Source organism: Odocoileus virginianus, chromosome 2 (genome assembly GCF_023699985.2).
Source record: "Odocoileus virginianus isolate 20LAN1187 ecotype Illinois chromosome 2, Ovbor_1.2, whole genome shotgun sequence".
NCBI lineage: Eukaryota > Metazoa > Chordata > Mammalia > Artiodactyla > Cervidae > Odocoileus > Odocoileus virginianus.
In genome coordinates, this window is record NC_069675.1 from 46,383,025 (window position 1) to 46,407,878 (window position 24,854).

The 24,854-nt window shown below is 43.0% G+C and overlaps 3 protein-coding genes across 11 annotated transcripts in view; 2 read left to right on the forward strand and 1 right to left on the reverse strand.

Moving 5' to 3' along the window:
- The window catches only part of REEP1 (receptor accessory protein 1), a 132,278-nt gene extending 127,767 nt beyond the window's left edge, over window positions 1-4,511 (forward strand). For both annotated transcript variants that reach the window (XM_020889460.2, XM_070479468.1), the window contains one exon: window positions 1,483-4,511. In XM_020889460.2, the coding sequence (XP_020745119.1) occupies window positions 1,483-1,493 (11 nt within the window). In that variant the 3' untranslated portion in view covers window positions 1,494-4,511. The remainder of the gene's footprint in view (window positions 1-1,482) is intronic.
- A 1,362-nt stretch (window positions 4,512-5,873) lies between these two features.
- MRPL35 (mitochondrial ribosomal protein L35) lies at window positions 5,874-14,528 on the reverse strand. The gene is made up of 4 exons (XM_020889457.2): window positions 14,424-14,528; window positions 12,364-12,553; window positions 11,355-11,499; window positions 5,874-8,338 (listed from the first exon to the last, which is right to left on the reverse strand). Exons 1-4 carry the CDS (start codon window positions 14,464-14,466, stop codon window positions 8,150-8,152), a joined length of 567 nt encoding a protein of 188 aa, XP_020745116.2. The 5' UTR covers window positions 14,467-14,528; the 3' UTR covers window positions 5,874-8,149.
- Window positions 14,529-21,977: 7,449 nt separating this feature from the next.
- The window catches only part of IMMT (inner membrane mitochondrial protein), a 40,760-nt gene continuing 37,883 nt past the window's right edge, over window positions 21,978-24,854 (forward strand). For 4 of the 8 annotated variants that reach the window (XM_020889452.2, XM_020889453.2, XM_020889455.2 and 1 more), the window contains exon 1: window positions 21,979-22,139. In XM_020889452.2, coding sequence (XP_020745111.2) covers window positions 22,095-22,139 — 45 coding nt within the window. In that variant the 5' untranslated portion in view covers window positions 21,979-22,094. Of the gene's footprint in view, window positions 22,140-24,854 lie in introns of all 8 variants that reach the window. The other 4 variants (XM_020889454.2, XM_070479430.1, XM_020889456.2 and 1 more) reach the window with 2 other exon arrangements.

The window sequence follows — 24,854 nt, forward strand, 5'->3', positions numbered from 1 at the left end:
GGACCCAGCCCGGAGGGCATGCAAGGTGCTAGAACCATTCTAGGTCTGGAGGGTTTGTGCTTTTTTTTTTTTTATGTGGACCATTTTAAAAGTCTTTGTTCAATTTCTTACAACATTGCTTCTGTTTTATGGCTTTGTGTTTTGGTTTTTCAGTCACGGGGCATGCAGGATCTTAACTCCCTGACCAGGGATCAAACCCACTCCCCCTGCATGGGAAGGGTCAAGTCTTACCCACTGGACTGCCAGGAAAGTCCCTGGTTTTGTTTTTTAAAACTGCCCACATTGCTTTACTGTTTTTGGCTAAACTGCCTGGGCAGGTCACTGATTCTTCCCTCACTCTGACCAGAGGTGGCTGGTAAACGCTCCCACCATTCAGGCGTGGTGGGAGGACTCACTGTTTGGAAGGCCAGAGCCTTCTGTTTGTGCCTGCTTTCCTCCCGCCTCCCTTCCGAGCACCCACTGGGCACGGAGCTCCTTGCTGGGAGATGGTGGTGCATTTCCTGCCCCCAGGAAGGCACAGTGTGGCCAAGGAAGACAGTGCGCAGAGCAGCACGCTCCCCCATGGGAGCGTGGGCATCTGTCTCTGATGCCCTGCCAGCTGCTAAACAGTGTGAGAACCAGGGAGTTGATCCTGGCTGTGACTGGGCCGTGGGGGTGGGTCTCAGGAGTGACTTTGGAGCTTGTTCCTAAGAGGACTAGAAATAACCAGACAGAGAAGGGAGAAAAGGCCTCTGGTCAGAAGGGATGGAGATGTGAAAGGAGAGTGTAGAAAACGAAGCTGAGTATGGAGAAGTGGACAGATGGGGGTTGAGGGTAGGTCAGGGCCAGTGGTGAATCCCCTTGAGGGCGCTATGCCAGGAGAAAGTATTCCCCTTTACTTTAATCATGACGTAGCATCCCCTGTGATCTGCGTCCCATGGGAGGAGGGGGTCCCTTGATAGCCATTGGTAGGGGAGATGAAGTAGAACTCTTCGTGCCTAAAGCCAGTGTTTCCTGTGTTGTTTGGTTTGCTTGTGCATGAAAGGATTTCACATCTGGAAATTCAGTGATGGAAATTTTAAGCATGTACCAAGAAAGGCGAGGCCAGTTCCCAAAGGAAATAACAAAGACCAGGGAAGCCACCGGGAGGCCTTTCTGTCTGCTGAGTCACTTGTTAAGATCATTTCGCTCCCAAGGCAGAAACAAGTTGTATCATTCTTCCATGCAACTGTGCACTCGGGAGGTGCAGAGACTTAGGAGAGCATGAAGACGGGGGCACTGGGCTCCTCCATTGGCTCAGCTCTATGGGGAATTGGGAGGCCACTCTGATTGCTGTGGTGGAGACCCCAAGGGGGTCCCCAGTCCCACCAGCCTGCTCACACACATGGACATTTGACCCGAGGAGCTGAAGTCCCAACACAAATCCTTCCAGGTACTGTCCTCAAACGCGTTCGTGTTTATACCAAACGGAGGGGTCAGTCCTGTTTCTGTTTTCTCTGCCAGGCACCGCCTAGAATCCTTCGATCTCGCTTCAGGAAGAAAAGTACCTCATCCTCGGCCACTGAAACCACGTGAGTGAGATGAGCCAACAGCACCGGATCCACAGAATGTTTCTTCTCTGCCTTAAAGAGCTATTTATTCACTAACCACATAGAAAACCGCAAGCTGGTGTGCCCTGTGACAGCCTCGGACGTGGCCTTTCCTCTCTCCCCTCTAAGAGCCCCCCCTTTCCTTTTCTTTATTTTGTTGGGGAGAGGATAAGGGAAAGGTAGTGTGTGGGGGGTGTGATCTTAGGTCTTCTGAGGTTAGTCATTTCCCACCATTGGATTGGCATACAGACAGCAGTGTTTTTAGAAGAGAATCCCCCCACCAAGCTGCTGAGATGTACATTTGTAACTTATTTGTTGCATACTTTGTTTTTAGTCCTATATATGCAAACAAAGCAATTTTTTAAAAACTTTTTTTTTTTTTGGTTCTTGATACTAATACTTTGGACTACGATGTACATATTTATGGCTTTTGACTTGATACCGTGGACTTGCAAAAGCTGCCAGAGGTTCTGATGTATAAGAAAACTGCAAAAACAGAAGCGTAAAAGATTAATTCTGGAGGGTGTCTCAGATGTGCTTACGAAGCTTCCAAACACACCTCAAGGACATCCGTTTTTCCTGTAGGGCGATGCTCCGTATTCTTCAGTCAGTATACCAGAGAAGTTTAGAATGGAGACATGATATTTCAGTACCAGAGGTGGGTATGAAGTCAGGGGAACATCCTAGAATAAGGGAAAAGTCACAGGAAGCTTGTCTCCCCCATGGGCACAGGATTAGGAGCTTCAGAGTCCTTCCAGGGTGGGGACTTCTCATTGCCTTAGGCAGGTTGGCTCACCTTTGGTAGAAATATTCGGGGATGTAAACTCCTGGGATTGTTGTGACAAATCATTGAGTGTTTATTTCTCCTTCATAGCACCCTGCGCTGTGACTGGCAAAAATGAACCAATCCACCCAAACAAAACCAACCCTAGAACCACGCTTTGTTTCAGATGCTCCGTGAAGCACATCTGAGACGTCTGGGTAACGATCCCAACCCTGGGTTCTAAGAGGTTGTAGAGGTTGCATCTTCACGAATGTGACCTGCTGCTCAGCTCCACGGGCAGCGGCGGCTCGCGCCCTCTGTTTGCTTCCTGGCTTGTGTGGAGTGTGAGCCAGAGAGAAGTGGCACGTTCACGGGCACTTGTATTTCATACAGGCCCACTTCTTTTAGGAAGAGAACAAAGCGCCATCTGAGGCGACTCCCTAATTAGACTGAGAATTTTATCTGAAATGAAGAATCTGGCTGTAATAGCATCTTGGTCAGAGGTGGCTGCTCCCCACTGGGAGCGCCGAGCCTAAATGTAGGACTCATCTACTTGTGCTTAGAATTGATGTTTCCTTTCAGTGTGATGCATGCAGTGGTCGCGACCCAGTTACTTATTATACTTGGATTGTGTTTGTTCATAGATAGGCCCTGAACACTAGAAAATTAGTGTCACGTACCACATAGAACCTACTGTCAGTCAGCTATAAGCAGGCCCAGTTAGAGACAGTGGCATGACTGAGCTACACAAACCTACATCAGTCTTTCCTGAGGACACATTGGCTGGATCTTAGCCACATCGGAAAGGGTTTTACTTGAAGTTGTTATCTACTAGATTGCAAATTTAAACCCCTTTTCCTCATAATGCCTCTGAAGGTGACTTGGTAATTTACAAAAGGATTTAGGAAAATAAACCTAAAAGCGTATGTGGGGTTCAGGAGGGCAAACAGAGGCTGGCTGTTTAATGTTTGTGCCCCATACCCATCAATACCTAAATCTGTTAGTGAAGACAGAAAACCTGTTTTCTTCAAGCTCACAGAGTAGTTTCAAACAGAGGAAAAATGTTTGAAAAATGCTTTAAAATGTATTTACCTGTTATTGGGAGTACCCAGAATTATCTGAAACAAATGCAAAAAAAAAAAAAAACAACTTATTAAGCAGCTTTTTAGCAACTTTTTTTTTTCTTTCCTGGCCAAAATAAATGCCTTTAGCAGCAGAGATTAAAATCCTATTGTACACAAGCTATATTTTCACCATTTTACAGTGGAGAGTTTTAACAAGTATGGGCTCTCAAGTTTGCACTCAATGATGCCAAAAACGAGTTTGAAGCACTCTACTCTCAGACAAGCTGTATTACTTCTCATTTAAGATTTTAAAAAATAGAAAGCACCCAAACTGCTGTCTTAATGTAACTATTTTTCCTTCAGGTGTTGCTTAGGGAGTTGGTTTCTTTCTTAAAAACACTCACAGTACAACTGAGAGCAGCTGTCATATTTCTGGCAAAATGTGTTTACTTGCCCAGCAAGCTGTATATTTGTGTGGACTGACGTAAAAATGTGAATGCCTCCAAGTGTACACATAGTGGTGTGGAGTTCTGTCAAGACGATAAAGTTGAATGTTTTTAATTTGCTGATTTACAGACACGGGCTGTTTACAAAATGCTAATGGAAAGTCTGTACCTTTCACGTAGTAAATTTTTCTTTGCTTTTGAGCACCTGTTCTGTTTCTGAGGAGACGAGAGAGGGTGTTGTACTTACAAACTGGAGAGTTAGGCATAATCCCTCCTGGCTTTGTGTGAATAGCTTGCTCACTTTGCTGGCCTCTGAATTGTGTGTTCTCTATAGTAAACTGTCCATGTGTCTGTGATAACAGTGCTTGTCAACCATGACCACCATTGAGTACCTTCCTAGTTGTTCATCTTGCACAGCACTGGAAATGGTAAAGGATGTGCTTCATTCGTGAACGGCAGGCACCAGAGGGCTGGTGTTCTGGATGGTGACTGTGCACACTCCCCCTTAGTTTATCTCTGTAATCCTATAGGACGATCTGTAATCAAATAGTATACTGGACTGTGCATCAAAGGGATGTAAAATTACAGTATTCCAAAGGTTGAAGTTCTGTTTTGTTATAATGCCTGATCTATATCTTGAATAAAGTCTTAACATGTTTCTTTTAAAAGATATCTTTGTAAATGTTGGGCTTATGAAAAAAGAGAACATCCTTTTAAAAAAATGTATTTGGGCTTCCCTGGTGATCCGGTGGTTGAGTCTGCTTTGCAATCCAAGGGACACCGGTTTGATCCCTGGCTCAGGAAGATCCCACATGCTGCGGAGCAGCTCAGCCTGTATGCCACAACTCCTGAGCCTGTGCTCTGGAGCCCACGTACCTAGAGCCCGGGCTTTCCAACAAGAAAAAGCACTGCACTGAGAAGTCTGTGCACTGAAACCAGAGAATGTGCGCCGCAGCCAGAGAAAACCATAATGGCTCACCACAGCCAACAAATAAACAATATCTTTAAAAAAAATGTATTCATGAGCAAGGAGTAGAAGCTGAATGTGTAGTCACTAACGGGCCTGGTGTCTGGGCTCTGCGCGTACTGCATAGAATTGTTGCAGAGAGGAAAAAGTAAATGCTATCAGTGCTTTGAAAACCAGTTGATCACATAAGCATTCATTTGGCAGTATGTTTGTTTTACATTTTTAAAGATCACCAGTGGAAACTAGGTAGCTGTGAAAGCAGAGCAGTTCTGCTGGAAGGCAGTTTCAATTGTGCAGACAGACCTTTGGTCTGCTGCCTTCCTTTTTGGAACCTGCTCTCTTATCTGCCAATGTGGGAGAACGTGTGCAGGTCAGAAGAGGGCATTGCACATGGAGATGCACTGGGTGGTGTGGAGGCCCTTAATGCCACTACAGCCCTCACCTTAAGACAGAAACAGGTACATACACGCTTCAGTGGGTGGTCACAAAGACTTAGAAACTCAGAAACATCACAATGAAACTCGCTTTTTCTTTGCTTGTGTAGTCCAAAACGTTTGACACGAGGACTGTAAAGCATAGGCTCAGAAGGTAAAGATGATGATTCCAAGACGGACAGAAGAGATCAAAGGAAGGCTGAAAATCCACTCATTCATTCATTTACTGAGCCAAGTCCATGTCGATGGAAATGCAATTAACCAGGTTAAGATAATGTAACAGAAAAGCAAAGTTATCAAATTTAAAAGCTGACTTGGTTCAGTGTCATGAGGAAGTGTTTAGTATTCACGGTGCTAGATTTCAGTCACTTGTGGATTTCAGTGTGAATTTTCAATGTTGTTGCAAGACTTGGAAATACACAAAGTTCCAAGGAGACAACCTGGGTTCTGGGACTCACTTGCTGTACTTTGAGAAATGTGTTTCCCTTCTGTGAATTTCAGTTTCTGCACATCTAAACTAGGGATGGATAGTGTCACCCTCTTTCTTGGAAGGGTGATAAGAGGGTTTGCTGTTTTGTGGCTACATGTTGAGACATAGTAGGTGCTTAATAAATTACACTTTTACGTATACTTGAATGTCACTTATATAGACCTTTAATAAGATATCTTGTTGTCAAACTACAAAATTAGTGTCTGATAAGTCTGCTACCCACAAAACAAAAATTATATATGTGAAAATTCCTTTTCCTAAATCCAGTTAGCCCTTCCACTTCAGTCCATCTCTGGCTGCTGGGCCCGTCCTTGTCTCTACCTCTCCTGTCACTGGCCTAGAGGGGAACCAAGGTGCTCTGAGTCCCCAAGACCTGCTTGTGCACACTGCATTAAGAAGTCACAGAGGCGTGGGAAAGGCTCTGTAGGGCACCAGCTGTATCCCGCTTCCAGGGGTGAGCAGAAGAGGTAAGGAGCCAGGCCAGTGAGAAATGATGGGGAGCCCTTGTGAGGGATGGGAAGCAAGTGGAAATGAAAACTCATCAGAACAGAAAGCCATCCCATGCTTCAGACTCTTGAGATTCTCATCTCAAATCAAATGTCTGTTCTTTTTCAACTGGTCCCATAAATAGACACACACTTGGTGGTGGTGGTGATGGTGAAGTTGCTAAGTCGTAACTGACTCTTGAGATCCCGAGGACTGCAGCCCACCAGGCTCCTCTGTCCATGGAATTCTCCAGGCAAGAATGCTGCAGTGGGTTGCCATTTCCTTCTCCAGAGGATCTTCCTGACCCAGGGATCGAACCCGTGTCTCTTGCATCACAGGGTGGTGTCTTGCATTGTAGGTGGATTCTTCACTGCTGAGCCACGAGCGAGACCTGACACACATTTGGCCTTGCAGTTTTAAAACACTCTGTTGTCACCCTTTTTCCTTTTAATGAACACACTAGTTTCAAGGAATTCCTCCAATAACCCAAGTCTGATATGCCACAGAATGTCAATTTGGTTATATTTTAATTTATTTGAACTACATCTTATCATCATCAACTATTAAAGGATCTGAAGCAGTAACTGAAGTATAATTGTATATAATAACGGTTTTCAGCCAGGCAAAATGCTGTTGTTTCAACATGCTTCCCAGATGATTCTGATGGGAGAGCTGAGAACCACTGCCCTAGACTGTAGCCATCCTGGAAAACAGAATTTTCCTCAGTGCTGCTTATCTGGTCCTCTTCAAGTGAACAATGCATCATGTATCATTTCTAAAAATGACTGAAATTACCTTTTCCCCTTTACATTCTACAATGTGGAAAATTCTGGAAAACATTTACCCTCACAGTTAAAAATGTGAAACCTCAAGGGGATAAATTAACTTTTATGAAATATAGTATCTTTTAACTCTTGGTTAAGAAGTTTTTGTCTCCATTTATATAGCCTCTTTATTTCATGAATGGGCATACTGACAGGCTATTTCATCTATGCTTCTCTCAACAAAAAATCTTGTTCCAGTAAACTCAGTGATAACTGTTTACCTGGTATACTAGGTGTATGTTATCACCCCAGGCTCACCTCTGAGGGAAGCTGCTCACATAACTATCTTTGGCTCTACGTGAACCTCGAGCATAATCAAATGAGCCAGTGTGGGCTCCTGACCTAAGAAAAGTCAGTTCTTACATAGATTGGTCAGTGACCCATGATGAAACCTAATATAAAAAGACAAACTGGTCCTATTAGAGTCTCTTGGTAATTAGAGACGGGAGACTGGAGCTGAGGGTCATGATGTAGAAAAGAACCTCAAAGGTGCAAGCTAGCATTATTATGAGGCAGCAGACACTAGAATAAACAGCAGCTGTGAATCAGAGGAGTTAGAGAGGAGAGAATGGAGCCAGTGATGTAAAAAGAGTTTAGTCACATGCATGGCAGACCACCCAAGCCTAAAGAGCCACTGTTTCTGCCGCTGAGGCCCCTAGAGGTGCCTTGGACCCAGGATCACCCTGTAATTTCTACTCTCCCTGAGGCCTGGGGGTTAGTTCTGGGTGGTGTGAGGTATTCCTGCATTTCTGACACATGTCCTTAAAATAAAGTCACACTGCTTGAACTAACTTGTTAGCTTTATAGTCTTTTCATGTCTGTCCCAACTGGAGATGCCTTGCAACTAAATAAGCCTAACTGGAACAACTAGTTAAGTCATTGTCATTTATTAAAAATAATCAATAATTTAAAATTTATATTTCCCCAAACAAATCTGGGAATGTTTAATCCATTAAGTTTTAAAACATTAAGTTTAATGTTGGTACCCCATGTTTCAAGTATCAGTTGGTACAATTTACATCATGTCTGATACCACTTCATCTTTGCAAAGACACCGTACACACACAAATACACAGTTAACAACTGAGAAATCATAGATCTTCTGATCTATACTTTCAAGTTTGTTCGATCATGATACATCTGATAAGGATCATCAGCATACCAGTTTCGCCTCTTCCAGAAAGACGTTGTCATTTTATCTAAGAGCTTACTCTGGGTTTTACTGCAGAAGACAAATTCCCTCAAGCGTCTTTTTCTTGCAACCGTCTTTTTCCATAATTTTTTCTTATAACCAGCCTGTTGAGATAATATTACAGAGACATTTACAACATTATATTATATAGAAAAAAACAGATTATCTTCACTACTTATGGTTTATAGGCCCACTGGGAACAAAGACTAAACTTTCATAGGGGCTGGTATGTTTTTTCAGAAAAATACAATTCTCAATGCAGGGGAGGCAGAGAAAGCATGCATAGTTTGTAAAACAAATATTAATAACTTCAACGGTTTTAAACAGATTATTTAAAGTCACAGAAAATAAAGCTAAATAAATTGTGGCTTGTGAAGTACAGGGTAATGATACACAATTTTAACGGCTAACTTTATATACATTACTTTATTATCTCTTGAACAGCAGTGTACTATTATTCTGATTTTATAGATAAAAGAGAAACAATTAGAGCAATTAAGTAGCAGACTGAGGTCCCAGAATTATTTAGAGTTCTTAACCGCTACACTACTCTCTTCCAAATGTCAAGGATGATGGAGTACTAGCTAACTGGTGACACTTATGTTCATTTATGGGAGCTAAGTATTACAAGGGCTGAGAAGCAGAGTTCTCAAGTATACTATGTCATTTATCCTTTTCATACATGGGGACTAGTTTCTATAATAAGTACTCTTTTGAGGAATAATGACTACAGGAAAACTATTAGGAAGAGTGCTGAAGGAATAGTTACTCCATATGTTTAACCCAGAACTGCCATATATATCATCCATACATTATTAATTTTGAAGAATCTCTGAAGAAACAGATAGTGAGATTGAATATAAAAACTATAATCATAGCCTATTTATTTTCTTTTCTCTTTTTTATTTTTTTGGCCTTGTGGCTTGTAGAATTCCCCGGCCAGGGATTGAACCTGGGCTCTTGGCAGTGAAAACATGAAGTCCTAATCACTGGACCTCCAAGAAACTCCCAATCATAGCCTATTTAAAGTAGAAAAGACCTCAGGTGCCATCCAGGTTAATGCTTGGCTAAAATCATACAGTAATTTACAGGGAAGGTTAGACTAGAACCTGAGCCATTGGTAAGAGTCAAGGGCTCTTACCAAGTGAACAAAGTGCCAAGTGAATTGGCAATTCACAAGCATGCCAAGTGAATAAAACCACAGCTCTCTGACGGGAAGGTGCCATGGGTTTCACATGCCTTAGTGTCATCGTGCGGTTAGCAACTTCTAGAGTACAGTGATGCTTAGAAAGAAGGAAGGATTATTTCAGAGTTTTGACTTTACAATGCCAGAGATTAGATGGTTACTTCTCATTACTTACAACTTTAAGTTGAAAGATTCAAAGCAAAATCCCCATTTAACAAGTTTTCTAGTTTGCAAGCCAAACTGGGTCCCTGTGGATCTGACAGCTAGCTAGCTAGCTTACTGTCCTGCCCGTCACCAAGGGAATTATCTCCTTCAAAGATTATTCTGTGGAATGTGGCCACTGAGAAAGTGCTTGAGACTTCTTAGACAGTCTCTAGGGTCAGAAATGGAAGGAGGGAGTAAAGACTAAATTAGGAACACTTGGCTGAAACTGCTGCAGAAAATAAGTTGTTTTTATACAAATGTTTTTATGTTTTTTTATATATATAAATATATATATTTATATTTACACTATTTATACTAACTTATATAAACATTTATACAAATGTTTCTACTAATGTTTTTATACATTAGTGTAAATTAACCCATCCGAATATTTTTGTTTTCTTCTTAAAATCAGATGGTGATGAAGCAGGCTGTTCTGTATATGGAATACTTTGGGGGGTCTTGAGTAGGGGCTAGGTATTATGACTGGGGAGCTTGACCAGGTCATTTATAATAGTGAGAGGGTTTCAGAGCCCAATACAAGGGATTGTGGAAAGGAAGGCAAGGAAGACCAGCCATTTCATTTTGTCTTGGGTCACATGTGGACCTGGAAATAATTACTAACAAAGGGGAAGGAATGTTTCCAATGGCACAGAATTCACAACTACCTGCTGAATTACTTAGTTCAGGTACTTAGGGATTACATGAGCTTCTACTGACTAGTGTAAGAAGTTAACTACCACAGGATTGTTCCAATGGAGAAATGAGCTAAGAGTGCCAGTCAAGTTATTTGTCTACAAATTTAGGATAGTTTATAAGACAGAAGATAATTCTTTCAACCCTTCAAATAGTGAGACCATCCTACCAATTATTTATTTTCACAGGGAAACAAATTTTGACCTTTAAAGAATTGTTTGTTAACTTCCAAATAGTAAAAGGGAATTAGGATTTTAATAGTTATCAAAAGTGTCCTAGAAAACTCAGGTCTTCAGCTGCTTTCTAATTATTACCCATTCTGCTTCCATGAATATTTAAGGACATGAATGAAAAAGCCCACATTCACTTTTACCACCTGTTGCTGCAGGAGAAGACAGAACAGGAATAATCTGTAATCTGTCAGAGTCCTCCTCTAGAGGCTGTGGTCCCTGGTCAGAATTAAGAACTAAGAGTTCTGTCTGATATGGTTGCCAGTCATACACACCAACAGACAAAAACTTGTAAAGTTAAAAAAAAGAAGGGGGGGCTTATGAGGGGCTACTATTCTGTCATAAAGATTAAGTCACCTTGAGAACCTAATCCAAGGTCAGCTGGAAGTGCTTCAGTCCCAAACCTCGCCATGGGGCTAAGTCCTTGAAGTCTCCTCTGCTGTTTCAATGCTTGGAGCTTAAACAGAGCCTCCCTACAAGATACTGCACATCAGGAGCCTCAAAGGAATTCTAGTAATCTTTAGATAAGCCAGATGTGTAAGAGACCTGAGATGAACCTGTTTTGCAGTATAGACTTCTGCCATTGTGAATAATATTTTGTTACATGAATGCTAAAACATGTTTTCTTCACATGGATTCGCTTACATGAAGAGATGCCCACAAAGCTGGGACTCAAGCACAGCACTGTAAGACCTACTGCTAAGATGTGGGGAAGATGTGTCAAGAACAGGCTAACTGAATTTTGCGTCAGTTTCATCTAACCTCACACTCCTTTTCTAAACAAGTCACTATGTGAAGACTCACCTTCCTTCTTAACCACAGGCCACTATGAAGTCGAAGAAACCTATAGATGACAGCTTTCACAGTCTTCCTCTTGCCTTTTCTTGAACTGTAGTATGTTACAGTTCTGACTGGTGGCTTCAGGACGTTTGGGAGCAAGAGGGCCATTCTAAAACACATTTAAAAAATTTAAACTCAGCAACAAGACACTAAAGGATAAAATCCACTTCGTAGAAATGAAAGAAGCAACTCCACTGGAATAAAGCTGACTTTCAATATATACTGCTACTTCAAATGATCCATGATGCTACCCATAAGAATAGCAATTATCATCAACTTGCAAGCCCTCCATAATCTACTCCCTTAATCCCTGCAGAAGAATTTATGCAGGTATAGCTTAATCACCTGATTTCTTACCCACCTGCCCACTAGATTATAAACTGCTTGAGGGAGACTTCTCTGGTGATCAAGTGGTTAAGAACCCGCCTTCCAATATAGGGGGCGTGGATTCGATCCCTGGTGGGGGAACTAAGATCCCACATGCCACGGGGCAGCTCCTGAGCCAGCCTACTCTAGAGCCTGTACCCTGCAACCAGAGAAGCCCACATGATACAACTAAGACCTGATGCAGTCAAATAAATAAATAAAAATTAAAAAACCTTCCTTGAGGGCCTCAACTTTTTTATCCTTGTATGGTTTCTGCCAAGTATGGTGCTGGCACCCAGGAGTGCTTAAACTAAATCTTGGCTGACTGAATGAGCACCATGTGCAGCCCAGCCTTGTTAAGTTGAGCATTTTATCCAGCATCTCCTTTGGCTGACAGCTTCCACCCAGGAAACCACATCTAGAACATCAGAAGTGGGTCCTGGTTGTTGTCTCTGCTAACATGCATATTCTCCAATCTTATCAAGCAAAGTCTATAATCAACTGTTGGTAGGCAGAGAATCTCATCTACTCCTAAGATATTGTGGTAGGCATGAAGATTTTAGAATTTTTGTCCAAGAGTCATGTCTACTGAAATATAATACTCAACCTATTGAGAACTGTAGCAGTCTGCCCACATGTCAGGTTTCTGACAGATGTGATCAGTCTGGGAGCAGAGGACACAACTGGTGTCTGAATATGACTGAAATGTCGGGAGGACAGTACAGAATTAAGACAGGCATTCTTGGTGCAGTTTCGATAGGCTGAAGATGCCAAAATGTTCAGGGGCCGTAAAATTCCTGCAGAGAAAGAAAAGCATATACACTTAATATGACACTCCAAAATATGCAACTAGGGAATTCCCTGGCAGTCCAGTTGTTAGGACTTGGTGCTTTCACTGCTGGGGCCTGAGTTCAATCCCTGATTGGGAAACTAAGATCCTGCAAGCCAAGGGGCACAGCCAAAACAAACAAACAAACACACATCCAGATATTTAAAATGAAGTAGCATCAAAGCAACCAAGTGTTCTAATTAATGGATCCTGAGCATCAGACTCACACATGGAGCTTTTTATCCTTATTGAGATATAGTTTATACACTACAAAATTACCCATTTGTGTACAAGTCAATTATTTTTTAAGTTAGAGAGTTATGCTACCACCACCACAATCCAGTCTGATATGTCCTAGTTCTATGGTCAACAGTAGAGGGCAAAGTATATGTAAAGTTAATTCCCACCACCAGATCTTGCACTGTGATGACACAGAACTCCCACACACAGGAAACAGCATGGCAGAGACATGAAAGCTCCACAGATCCTTGGAGACAGCAGAGCAGCAGAAAAAGGATTCATAAAGATAACATAAGAGGTACTTGAGCTTCCCTCTCGAAAATGAACAGGCCACAAGAGGAGGAGGCACAGACTCTAGGTAGGATAACACATGCAAAGGTCAGGAAGTTGAGACAAATCCTTGTTGGGAGCAGGGACCAGACTTAACATGGAGGAGTGGTGGCAGCTCAGAAGGCAGATCATGGAGGGTCTAGGTGTCTTCTCTATCAATCTTTCACACAATCACCAGACTCAGAGTCCATGGCTGCAAAGCAGAACCACTCACAGAGCTCGGGCTCCACTTGCAGATTCTGACACTAGTAAGGGACTCAAGAATGTGCACGTTAAAAGAAACCGAGTCACAGATGAAGAACACAATCTTATGGTTACCAGGGGAGAAGGATAAAGGAGGAGATTAGGACTGATATATACACACTACTATATATATATATAATAGATAACTAACAAGGACCTACTGGAACTCTACATACTCTGTAATGACAAAAGAGAGTGGATATATGTATTTGTGTGTATGATCCACTTTGCTATACAGCAGAAAGTAACACAACATTGTAAATCAACTATATTCCAATAAAAATTAGAATAATAATAATAAAGAGTGTGCATATCGATAAAACTCCACAGAATGATGGAAATGTTCGACAACTGGATGGACCATAGCCCACCAGGTTCCTTGTCCATGGGACTCTCTAAAACCGTATCTGAATGATCTCTAACCTTTACAAAAGTCTTCAGAGTGAAGGCAACCCTTCACTCCTGTCTCTCTTAGGACCCCTTGTAGCGGGACTGAGGGAACCAAACAGGCTCATCCCCTGCACACTGACTGAATCTCATACATACACCATGTCCCAGATAGTACACAAGGAACTTTCCGTGGATGCTGTTAGCCCTATTTTAGAGTCGTAGCCTCTTAAGTTCAAAGATATTAAGTAACACCTCAAGGTCAAAGGTTGGAATGACAGATCCTGGCCTTGGTGGAACTTTTCTGTCTTCCTCGCAACCCCCTACCACAACCCTCGTCCTTCGGGATTGTTTTCTAGGGAACGCGGAATGGCTACGAGCCGGTAAGGAAGAGGAAACCGGGGGAAACCCCAGGTCCGTGAGGGTCCAAGAATTTCGGGGCTCTCTCGAGCTGAGATCGAATATCGAATACAGGCCACTCCGCAGAAAATTCGGAACAAGCTTCTGTCCTCAATAACGACCACCTCTCCTTTTTTTTCCTTTCCTGTTAACCTCCACCCACGTTAAACATCCACTCCATCCCACGCCAGTCCCCGCTTCTATGAAAGCATAAACCGAGCGTGGCGCTTCTCACTGACCGGAGGCTGCTCTCACCGCACCGGCGAACACGGAGGCCGCCATCTTGCAACGCTGCCCTACGGCAGCCGCTTTGGGTCTAAAAGCCTCAGGACTAGACGTACTTTAGGAAAACTAACCTGGGCGGAGTCAAGAAAGGGAGTTAGAAAAATGAATAAAGGGACGGTCAGCTCTGCCTTTATTGAATGTCTTCTATATGCCAGGCTGTCCTCCAGCGCTGTAAAACAAGTGCCTATAGTATCAGTTCAGTTCAGTTCAGTCGCTCAGTTGTGTGTGTGCCTGGCATATAGCAGGCTCTCAATAAATTCTTACTGAGCATTTGATTGAATGATGTATTTTAGTACCAACACATTTGAAACATTTTCTTTTTGCTCATTTCATTCAATTTATTTGAGAATACAGTGTATCCTCCCAAAGCTGGTATATGTTAGGCTAAATGGATAGGAAATAGAGACATTATTAGAAATTTTTAAAAATTGAATTCCAACTCTAATAAAAACAATGTAAATATCCAGAGGACATCACACACACACACACACACTTTTTTTTCTCTAATCAATAGCACTGTCGCTTGGTAGAACAGCATCTCAACTCTTTCTGAACAATTTACATCCCTTATCTTATTCCTGAGAATTATTGATCACACATTAAAAAAAAGGTTCATTCAAACAGAAAATAAACAACTCTCTCCCATCCTCATTGTCTAAGATACTTGAGGCATATTCAATATATGGCACTATTTACAGGTTCCCCCCCCCCCCCCCCCCAGGACTCAGTGGTAAAGAATCCACCTGCAATGCAGGAGACATGGGTTCAATCCCTGGGTGGGGAAGATCCCCTGGAGAAGGAAATGGCACCCACTCCAGTATTCTTGCCTGGAGGATCCCATGGACAGAGGAGCCTGGCAGGGTATAGTCCATGGGGTCACAAAAGTCAGACACGACTTACTAAAGAACAGATCAAAAATACATGGCAGATAACTGACTCACAGGGCATTCAAAGTTAAAGAAAGAAGGCTTTTGGTTGAGGTGATCAGGGACAAGAAGATGGAATATAATATGGATCTTAAAGAATGCTGAGGATTTTAACAAGAGCAAGGTCACTATTGGTGGTAAGAACACCAGGAGCTAAGGTGAAAAAAGAGGGAGCCAAGAGAGAGACACACAGGATTTATTTAGAGCAGTGGCTCTCAAACTTTTCAGTCTTAGAACCTCTTTACATGCTTAAAAATTGAGGACCCCAAAGAGCTTATAATTATATGGATTATATCTATTAATATGTATTACATTGGAAAGTAAAACAGAAACTATTTATTTTACTAGTTTCTTAATGCTGTTATAACAAGTTAACTCAAATTTGGTGGATTAAAGCAACACAAGTTTATTGTCTTACAGTTCTGTAGGTCAGAAGTCCAACATGGGCTTCACAGTGCTAAAATCAAGGTATCCAGGGCTGTGTTTCTTCTAGAGGTTCTAGAGAAATTTGTTTCATTCCCTTTTCCAGGTTTTAGAGGCTTACTGCCTCCTTCCATCTTAAAGCGACATCACTCTGACTTCTGCTTTCATTGTCATACTTCCTTTTCAGACTCACCCTCCTGCTTCCCTCTTTCATTCCTAAGGACCCCTGTGTGGACATTTGGTCCATACAAACATTTCAGAATTATCTCAATCCCCATCTGAAGATTCTCAGCTTAATCACACCTGCAAAATTCTTTTTTTGCCATGTAAGGTAATATATTCACAGGCTCCAGGGATTAGGAGAACAAGGACCTGTTGGGAGATAAGTATTCTGCCTGTTGGTCTTAACTATTTTATTACAAAACAATTATAGGGATTTTCCCATCAGTCCAGTGGTTAAGAATCTGTTTCCACTGCAGAAGACAGGTTAGATCCCTGGTTCGGTTCAGTTCAGTTGCTCAGTCATGGCCGACTCTGCGACCCCATGGACTGCAGCATGTCAGGCTTCCCTGTACATCACCAACTACTGGAGCTTACTCAATTTCATGTCCATTGAGTCAGTGATGTCACCCAACCATCTCATCCTCTGTTGTCCCCTTTCCTCCCGCCCTCAATCTTTCCCAGCATCAGAGTCTTTTCAAGTGAGTCAGGTCTTCGCATTAGGTGGCCAAAGTATTGGAGTTTCAGCTTCAGTATCAGTCCTTCCACGAAATATTCAAGACTGATATCCTTTAGGGTGGTCTGGTTGGATCTCCTTGCTGTACAAGGGAGTCTCAAGAGTCTTCTCCAACACCACAGTTTGAAAGTATCAATTCTTTGGTGCTCAGCTTTCTTTATAGTCCAACTCTCACATCCATATGAGACTACTGGGAAAACCACAGCTTTAACTAGATGGACCTTTGCTACGAAAGTAATGTCTCTGCTTTTTAATCTGCTGTCTAGGTTGGTCATAACTTTTCTTCCAAGGAGCAAGTGTCTTTTAATTTCATGGCTGCAGTCACCATCTGCAGTGATTTGGGAGCCCCCCAAAATAAAGTCTGTCACTGTTTCCCCATCTATTTGCCATGAAGTGATGGGACCAGATGCCATGATCTTAGTTTTCTGAATGTTGAGTTTTAAGCCAACTTTTTCACTCTCCTCTTTCACTTTCATCAAGAGGCTCTTTAGTTCTTCGCTTTCTGCCATAAGGGTGGTGTCATCTGCATATTGGAGAAGAAAATGGCAACCCACTCCAGTATTCTTGCCTGGAGAATCCTATGGATAGAGGAGCCTGGTGGGCTGCTGTTCATGGGGTCGCACAGTCAGATACAACTGAAGCGACTTAGCATGCATGCATGCATTGGGGAAGGAAATGGCAACCCACCCCCGTATTCTTGCCTGGAGAATCCCAGGGACAGAGGAGCCTGATGGACTGTCATCTATGGGGTCTCACAGAGTCCGACAGTACTGAAGCAACTTAGCAGCAGCAGCAGCAGCATCTGCATATCTGAGGTTATTGATATTTCTCCCGACAATTTTGATTCCAGTTTGTGCTTCATCCCCAGTCTGGCGTTTCTCACGATATACGGCGTTTCTCTGCATATAAGTTAAATAAACAGAGTGACAACATATAGCCTTGACATACTCCTTTCCCAATTTGGAACCAGTCTGTTATTCTATGTCTAGTTCTAACTGTTGCTTCTTGACCTGCATACCAGATCCCTGGTAGGGAAACTGATATTCTACATTCTGATGTGGTGCAGAAAAAAATTATAAGCCTGTTACATATTAACAAATATTTTAGGAAAAATTATTTCAAAATTAAAAATTAATGAAGGCTTCCCTGGCTAAGATTCTGTGCTCCCAAGGCAGGGGGCCTGGGTTTGATCCCTGGTTAGGGAACTGGATCCCACACGCCACAACTGAAAAACCCTGGTTACAACTAAGACTCGACACAAACAAACAAGTAAATTTTAAAAAAATTAATGAGAAGAGTGGCATTGTTTAACCTCTTTTCAAGTCTCTGCAAGGTCTGGTTTAATAGAAAACTGGATTCTGAAATTTGCTTATGCATTCAATTTGTTGTGTTATCACCTGTCACCTAGTGTCTGGGAAAATGCTACAATTATGAATAATGAGTAAAAAACAGCAAATATCTAAAATTATGAAGGTTGCTTTGATTTTATGGACCCTCTTTAATGCTTTCAGGTTCACCAGGAGTCCTAGGCTACACTTTGAGAACCACTGAGTTGGTTATATTTCAGTTTCTCTGGGTTTTAGGGTAGACAAGAGGCTGATGAGCTTGAATTGCTATTGTTGCTATCTCGATCTCTGACCTACAGTGACCACTTTGAGCCATAAAACATGAACACAGGCTGGAAAAGTACTCTGAGACATTTCTTAAGGATCTTTGAATTGGCAGTGGGAGTCGCCTAAAGTTTTCAACGAGGGAATGAATTACATTTCTAAGTTACTTTAGGAGAGTCCATTTTAAAGCAAAAATAAAAAATCTCACATTGCACGTGGAAGATGAGGATTAAGGACTTGGTTAAACTAGAGGTTAGGAAACTACAGAAATTGATAGTAGTGGGCAGGGATGGGGTGGAGGGGTTGTGATGACAGTTCAAGAATAAGATTAATTTAAAAAATGGGATCTGCTCTGGAAGCTGTTAAGTGATAGCAGTATGAAATAGTGTAATATAACTACAAAAGTACTCTGAAAAGCAATGAACCTATACAAACATAAGAAATTACCTGATTTTAGATAATTTTCAAATCTATTTCTCTACTTTATAAATTGGATTTGGTAGCATTAAGACTTGATAGTCCTTTGCAAATGCAACAGATACACAAGTTTAGTTTCCACTATACTGTGATGGTAAGATCATTATTACGATTAATAGTATTAAATATGTTGCTTAATATTTAACATGTGTTACCTTGATTTTCATACTGTTCATGGGGTTCTCAGCTAAGATCAAGTGGCTCAGATGGTAAAGCATCTGCCTGCAATGCAGGAGACCGGGGTTTGATCCCTGGGTGGGGAAGATCCCCTGGAGAAGGAAATGGCAACCTATTCCAGTACTCTTGCCTGGAAAATCCCATGGTCAGAGGAGCCTGATAGGTTATAGTCCATGGGTTGCAGAGTCAGACATGACTCAGCGACTTCACTTTCACTTTCATGGGGTTCTCAAGGCAAGAATACTGAAGTGGCTTGCATTCCCTTTTCCAGTGGACCATGTTTGTCAGAACTCTCCACCATGACCCGTCTGCTTGGGTAGTCCTATACATCATGGCTCATAGTTTCATTGAGTTAGACAAGGCTGTGGTCCATGTGATCAGATTGGTTAGTTTTCTGGAATGCAAAAGTAGGAAGTCAAGAAATACCCAGAGTAACAGGCAAATTTGGCCTTCGAGTACAGAATGGAGCAGGGCAACAGCTAGCAGAGTTCTGCCAAGAGAACGCACTGGTCATAGCAAACACCCTCTTCCAAAAACACAAGAGAAGACTCTATGCACGGACATCACCAGATGGTCAACACCAAAATCAGATTGATTATATTCTTTGCAGCCAAAGATGGAGAAGCTCTATACAGTCAGCAAAAAGACCAGGAATTGACTGTGGCTCAGATCATGAACACCTTATTGCCAAATTCAGACTTAAACTGAAGAAAGTAGGGAAAATCACTAGACCATTCAGATATGACATAAATCAGATCCCTTACGATTATACAGTGGAAGTTACAAATAGATTCAAGGAATTAGATCTGATAGAGTACCTGAGGAACTATGGATGGAGGTTCGTGACATTGTACAGGAGGCAGTGATCAAGACCATCCCTAAGAAAAAGAAATGCAAAAAGGCAAAATGATTGTCTGAGGAGGCCTTACAAATAGCTGAGAAAAGAAGAGAAGCGAAAGGCAAAGGAGAAAAGGAAAGATATACCCACTTGAATGCAGAGTTTCAAAGAATAGCAAGGAGAGATAAGAAAGCCTTCCTCAGTGATCAATGCAAAGAAATAGAGGAAAACAATATAATGGGAAAGACTAGAGATCTCTTCAAGAAAATTAGAGATGCCAAGGGAACATTTCATGCAAAGATGGGCTCAATAAAGGACAGAAATGGTAGGAACCTAACAGAAGCATAAGATATTAAGAAAAGGTGGCAGGAATACTCAGAAGAACTGTAGAGAAAAGATCTTCATGACTCAGATAATCACGATGGTGTGATCACTCACCTAGAGCCAGACATCCTGGAATGTGAAGTCAAGTGGGCCTTAGGAAGCATCACTATGAACAAAGCTAGTGCAGGTGATGGAATTCCAGTTGAGCTATTTCAAATCCTAAAAGATGATGCTGTGAAAGTGCTGCACTCAATATGTCAGCAAATTTGGAAAACTCAGCAGTGGCCACAAGACTGGAAAAGGTCAGTTCTCATTCCAATCCCAAAGAAAGGCAATGCCAAAGAATGCTCAAACTACTGCACAATTGCACTCATCTCACACGCTAGTAATGTAATGCTCAAAATTCTCCAAGCCAGGTTTCAGCAATACATGAACCGAGAACTTCCAGATGTTCAAGCTGGTTTTAGAGGAACCAGAGATCAAATTGCCAACATCCATTGGATCATCAAAAAAGCAAGAGAGTTCCAGAAAAACATATTTCTGCTTTATTGACTATGCCAAAGCCTTTGACTGTGTGGATCACCATAAACTGTGGAAAATTCTGAAAGAGATGGGAATAGCAGACCATCTGACCTGCCTCTTGAGAAACCTGTATGCAGGTCAGCAAGCAACAGTTAGAATTGGACATGGAGCAAGACTGGTTCCAAATAGGAAAAGGAGTATGTCAAAAATGTATATTATCACCCCACTTATTTAACTTATATGCAGCATACATCATGAGAAATGCTGAGCTGGAAGAAGCACAAGCTGGACTCAAGACTGGTTGGAGAAATATCGATAACCTCAGATATGCAGATGACACCACCCTTATGGCAGAAAGTGAAGAACTAAAGAGCCTCTTGAAGAAAGTGAAAGGAGAGTGAAAAAGTTGGCTTAAAGCTCAACATTCAGAAAACTAAGATCATGGCATCTGGTCCCATCACTTCATGGCAAATAGATGGGGAAACAGTGGAAACAGTGGCTGACTTTATTTTGGGGGGCTCCAAAATGACTGCATATGGTGACTGCAGCCATGAAATTAAAAGATGCTTACTCCTTGGAAGGAAAGTTATGACCAACCTAGACAGCATATTAAAAAGCTCTGTCTAGTCAAGGCTATGGTTTTTCCAGTAGTCATGTATGGATGTGAGAGTTGGACTGTAACGAAAGCTGATCCCCGAAGAATTGATGCTTTTGAACTGTGGTGTTGGGGAAGACTCTTGAGAGTCCCTTGGACTGCAAGGAGATCCAACCAGTCCATCTTTAAGGAGATCAGTCCTGGGTGTTCATTTACAGGACTGATGTTGAAGCTGAAACTCCAGTACTTTGGTCACCTGATGCGAAGAGCTGACTCATCTGAAAAGATCTTGATGCCGGGAAAGCTTGAGGGAAGGAGGAGAAGGGGACGACAGAGTATCAGATGGTTGGATAGCATCACCGACTCAAGGGACTTGAGTTTGAGCAAACTCCCGGACTTGGTGAAGGACAGGGAATTCTGGTGTGTTGCAGTCCATGGGGTTGCAAAAAATTGGACACGACTGAGCGACTGAAGTGAACTGAACTGAATCTCCCTTAAGCAGGATGACTCCCTGAAGGGCTGTGAAACGAAAAGGAACGCGCAAACGGAGACCGCACCACTGTGGCAATGGTCTTTTGGCAAATCCATTTCTTTCTATGAAATATCCAGCTGACAGAAATGGCTAAGACAGTTTCTTGCTTGAATTATCGACGAGTCACACCTGCTCGGTTCCTGGGCGGACCAAAGCCCGAGTTTCATATCCACTGCCAGCGCTCGCGTTTACCTAGTAACCTACACTTGGGGTAACAGAGGCTACCCCTCAGCGCGACCCGGAAGGAGAGATCGCCCTTTCCGCCTGGAAAGGGCCCACCCTCTTCGAATGGCCGGGATTAGAGCGAGACGGGGCTGCGCGTGCGCAGTGGCGTTGGCTGCCCTTCCGGTACGCCCGGCGCGGACAGGCGGCGCGGACGCAGGCACGCACGGACGCACCGTCTCCCCTACACGCGCCGCCGCCCTAGCTCTCACTTACACCCGAAGAGGCATCAGCCCAGCAGAGATGCTGCGAGCCTGTCAGTTATCCGGCGTGACCTCCACCGCCCAGGTGAGGAAGGGGGCGCCGGGAGACAGCGCATGGTGAACTGACTCTCGGCAACCAGCGGAAAATAAGGGAGGCTTTGGCTTTGCCTAGGCCCCAGGACAGAGGCGTGTCTCCGGGCCGCCCTTATCGCGAGAGTCCTGGGTGGGCCCGTGAGGCAGTTAATTCGGGAGTTCGGTGGACGGGAATGACTGGAGGGTTATTGCTGAAACGGGATGGGGCGTGGAGGAGAGAAGGTGGCGGGGAGGCGGGCGTAGGACGGGAGGCACGGCTTTGGGCAAGTGCCATCCAATCAGCCCCTCGCTGCCTCAGTCTAGGACCAATCGAGGCTGCTGGCGCCCGGGTCGCCGGTTGGGCGCGTGAGAGGTTTCGCGGATCCAGTGGTTGAAGGTCGACGGGGGGAAAACTACGGTTCCCAGCGGGACACGCATATCCTTGGCTGGTTGCACCTTAAGGAGGTGCCTGGACTGCTTTAGACCGCGTTTTAGGGGTCAAGGTTGTAATTATCCAGGAAGGACTGCCTTTCTTTTCATAACTGAGAACGCCTCTTGAGTTATTCTTACTCTGAATAAAAACAGTAAGAGCTCGAGCTTCTAGAACTCGAGGAAGGTTAAGCACCTGACCTTGTGCTTGTTTCTGAGATTAGCCTGAGGATCTCTGTCTCTAGGTGCTAGGACAACTTTGGCAGACGTCCAAGGAGTTACTTGTATTTCTGCATAATTATCACAGTAATTTTGGAGAAGGAAATGGCAATCCACCCCAGTAGTCTTGCCTGCAGAATCTCATGGACAGAGAAGCCTGGGAGGCTTCCATGGGGTCCATGGGGTTGCAGAGTCAGACAGGACTGAGCGACTAAGCACACACATCAAAGTAGTTTCCTGAAATTTAAAATAGTAAACCTGCTTCCATTGCTCACAATTGAAAGAGAATTGGTATTTTGGCAAAATGTGGAATTTACGAAACAGGTTCTGTGACTCAAGCAATTGAGCTTAGTCCCTGGACACAGTCAGTTAGAAAAGTCAAATTTTTTTTTTCTCCCCACGTTTGCTTATCTTCCATCTCCCCTTTCGTTTCCAGGGTAAAAGAAGCAGGCTCTTCCATAGGAAAGTGGAGTGTGTATTAGTTTCCTATTGCTTTGTGTACATGGCAGGTACCACAGATGGAGCAGCTTAAAACAACACCCATTTATTACATTACTGTTTCTAGAGGTGAATGGTCAGGGTTATCTGTTTGCTGTCATACAGGGGTGCAGACAGACTGTGTCCCTGCTGTGATTCTCATTTGGAGCTCAGGGTCCTCTTCTAAGCTCCTTCCGTTTGTTAGCAGAATTCAGCCCCTTGCAGCTGTGGGGCTGAAGTCCATGTTTTCTTGCTAGCCCTCACCTCACCTACCTGAGGGCTGCCTGAAATTCTTTGCCACAAGATTCTTAGAAGCAGTTTATAGCATCAATGTTTACTTTCTTGCAGGCTACCATGAGCTTGTCTCTCAGACTTTAATATCTCTTCCCTGTTTCTGATTTCCAGACCTAGGTTTAAAAGGCTTATGTGATTAGGGCAAACCCACCTGGATAAATCCCTTTTGATAAATCAGGTCAACTTATTAGAAACCTCATTACATCTGTAAAATCCCTTTTGCCTGTACATCTCTGATCATGGGCTTAACCACTGGGGACAGAGATCGTGGGAGCCATCTTAGAATCTGGGCTACCAAAGTGCCCAAGTGGGCCTGGGAGGATGCAGGAAGCAGAGCAGCCTTTCAGGGGAAACTGTTGAGGTGTATCTTTGGGGCCCTCCTTTCAGGCCCACTCTTCATTATTCTGCCCAAAGGTTACAGCATGATTGTCACTGATCTGTCTCCTCTGTCTACCCTAGGGTCAGTTCTTTACCTTGTTGTTAACAAAGGCCTTTAAAAAAAGCACATAGACTGGACCATGCCATGCCTTCCAGTTTCATCCCATCATATCAGAATAAAATCTAAACTCTTTACCACATCCACAGGGCTCTTTGTGATCTGGCTCTTTGCATATCTTATTTTTTTTACTCTGCTTCATTCTGTTCTTCTGATTGCCTTTTCAGTTGCTGTTTGCCCTGAAGTCCTCCCACACATCTTTGCTTAGCTTACTGCCTTCATTCAGATGTTTTCTTAGATATCACTTTTCTTTCAGAGAGGCCTTCCCTATCTAAGACACCTCTGCTCGCTCTCTCCTTTGCATCCCTCTGGAACCTACCCTTACCCTCCTTGGTTTTACTTTGTAGCTCTTACACCACCTGACATACTGTGTATTTATTATGTGTTTTCCACATTAAAATGGAAGCTCCTCAAAGGGACTGTATTTACATCAGTACTCATAATAGCCCCTAGCTCCTAATAGATGCTCAGTAAATAAACATGTCACAAGTGTGACATGTTTGAATGAAAGATTAATGTGTTCTGTGAATTTTTCTTAATTTCCATAAGAAGATGTGACCTCCCTTAAACCTCCATAGGTGTTAGAACTTCTCTAGAGAAACTTGGCTCAGATGGTAAAGAATCTGCCTGCAGTGCTGGAGACCTGGGTCCAATACTTGGGTTGGGAAGATCCACTGGAGAAGGGAATGGCAACCCACTCCAGTATTCTTGCCTGGAAAATTCCATGGACAGAGGACGATGGGGTTGCAGAGAGTCAGACACAACTGAGTGACTAACACACAAAGAGAAATAGAACCGATAGGATGCGTTTAT

Bases quoted from the DNA above. Each gene is read 5' to 3' on its own strand.
- MRPL35 (XM_020889457.2), bottom strand. From the start codon at position 14,466: ATGGCGGCCTCCGTGTTCGCCGGTGCGGTGAGAGCAGCCTCCG. The intron at 12,554-14,423 runs GTCAGTGAGAAG...CTTTCTCTGCAG, and splicing joins TGCGGTGAGAGCAGCCTCCG to GAATTTTACGGCCCCTGAAC. The intron at 8,339-11,354 runs GTGAGTCTTCAC...TTATCTCAACAG, and splicing joins GCCTGTGGTTAAGAAGGAAG to GCTGGTTATAAGAAAAAATT.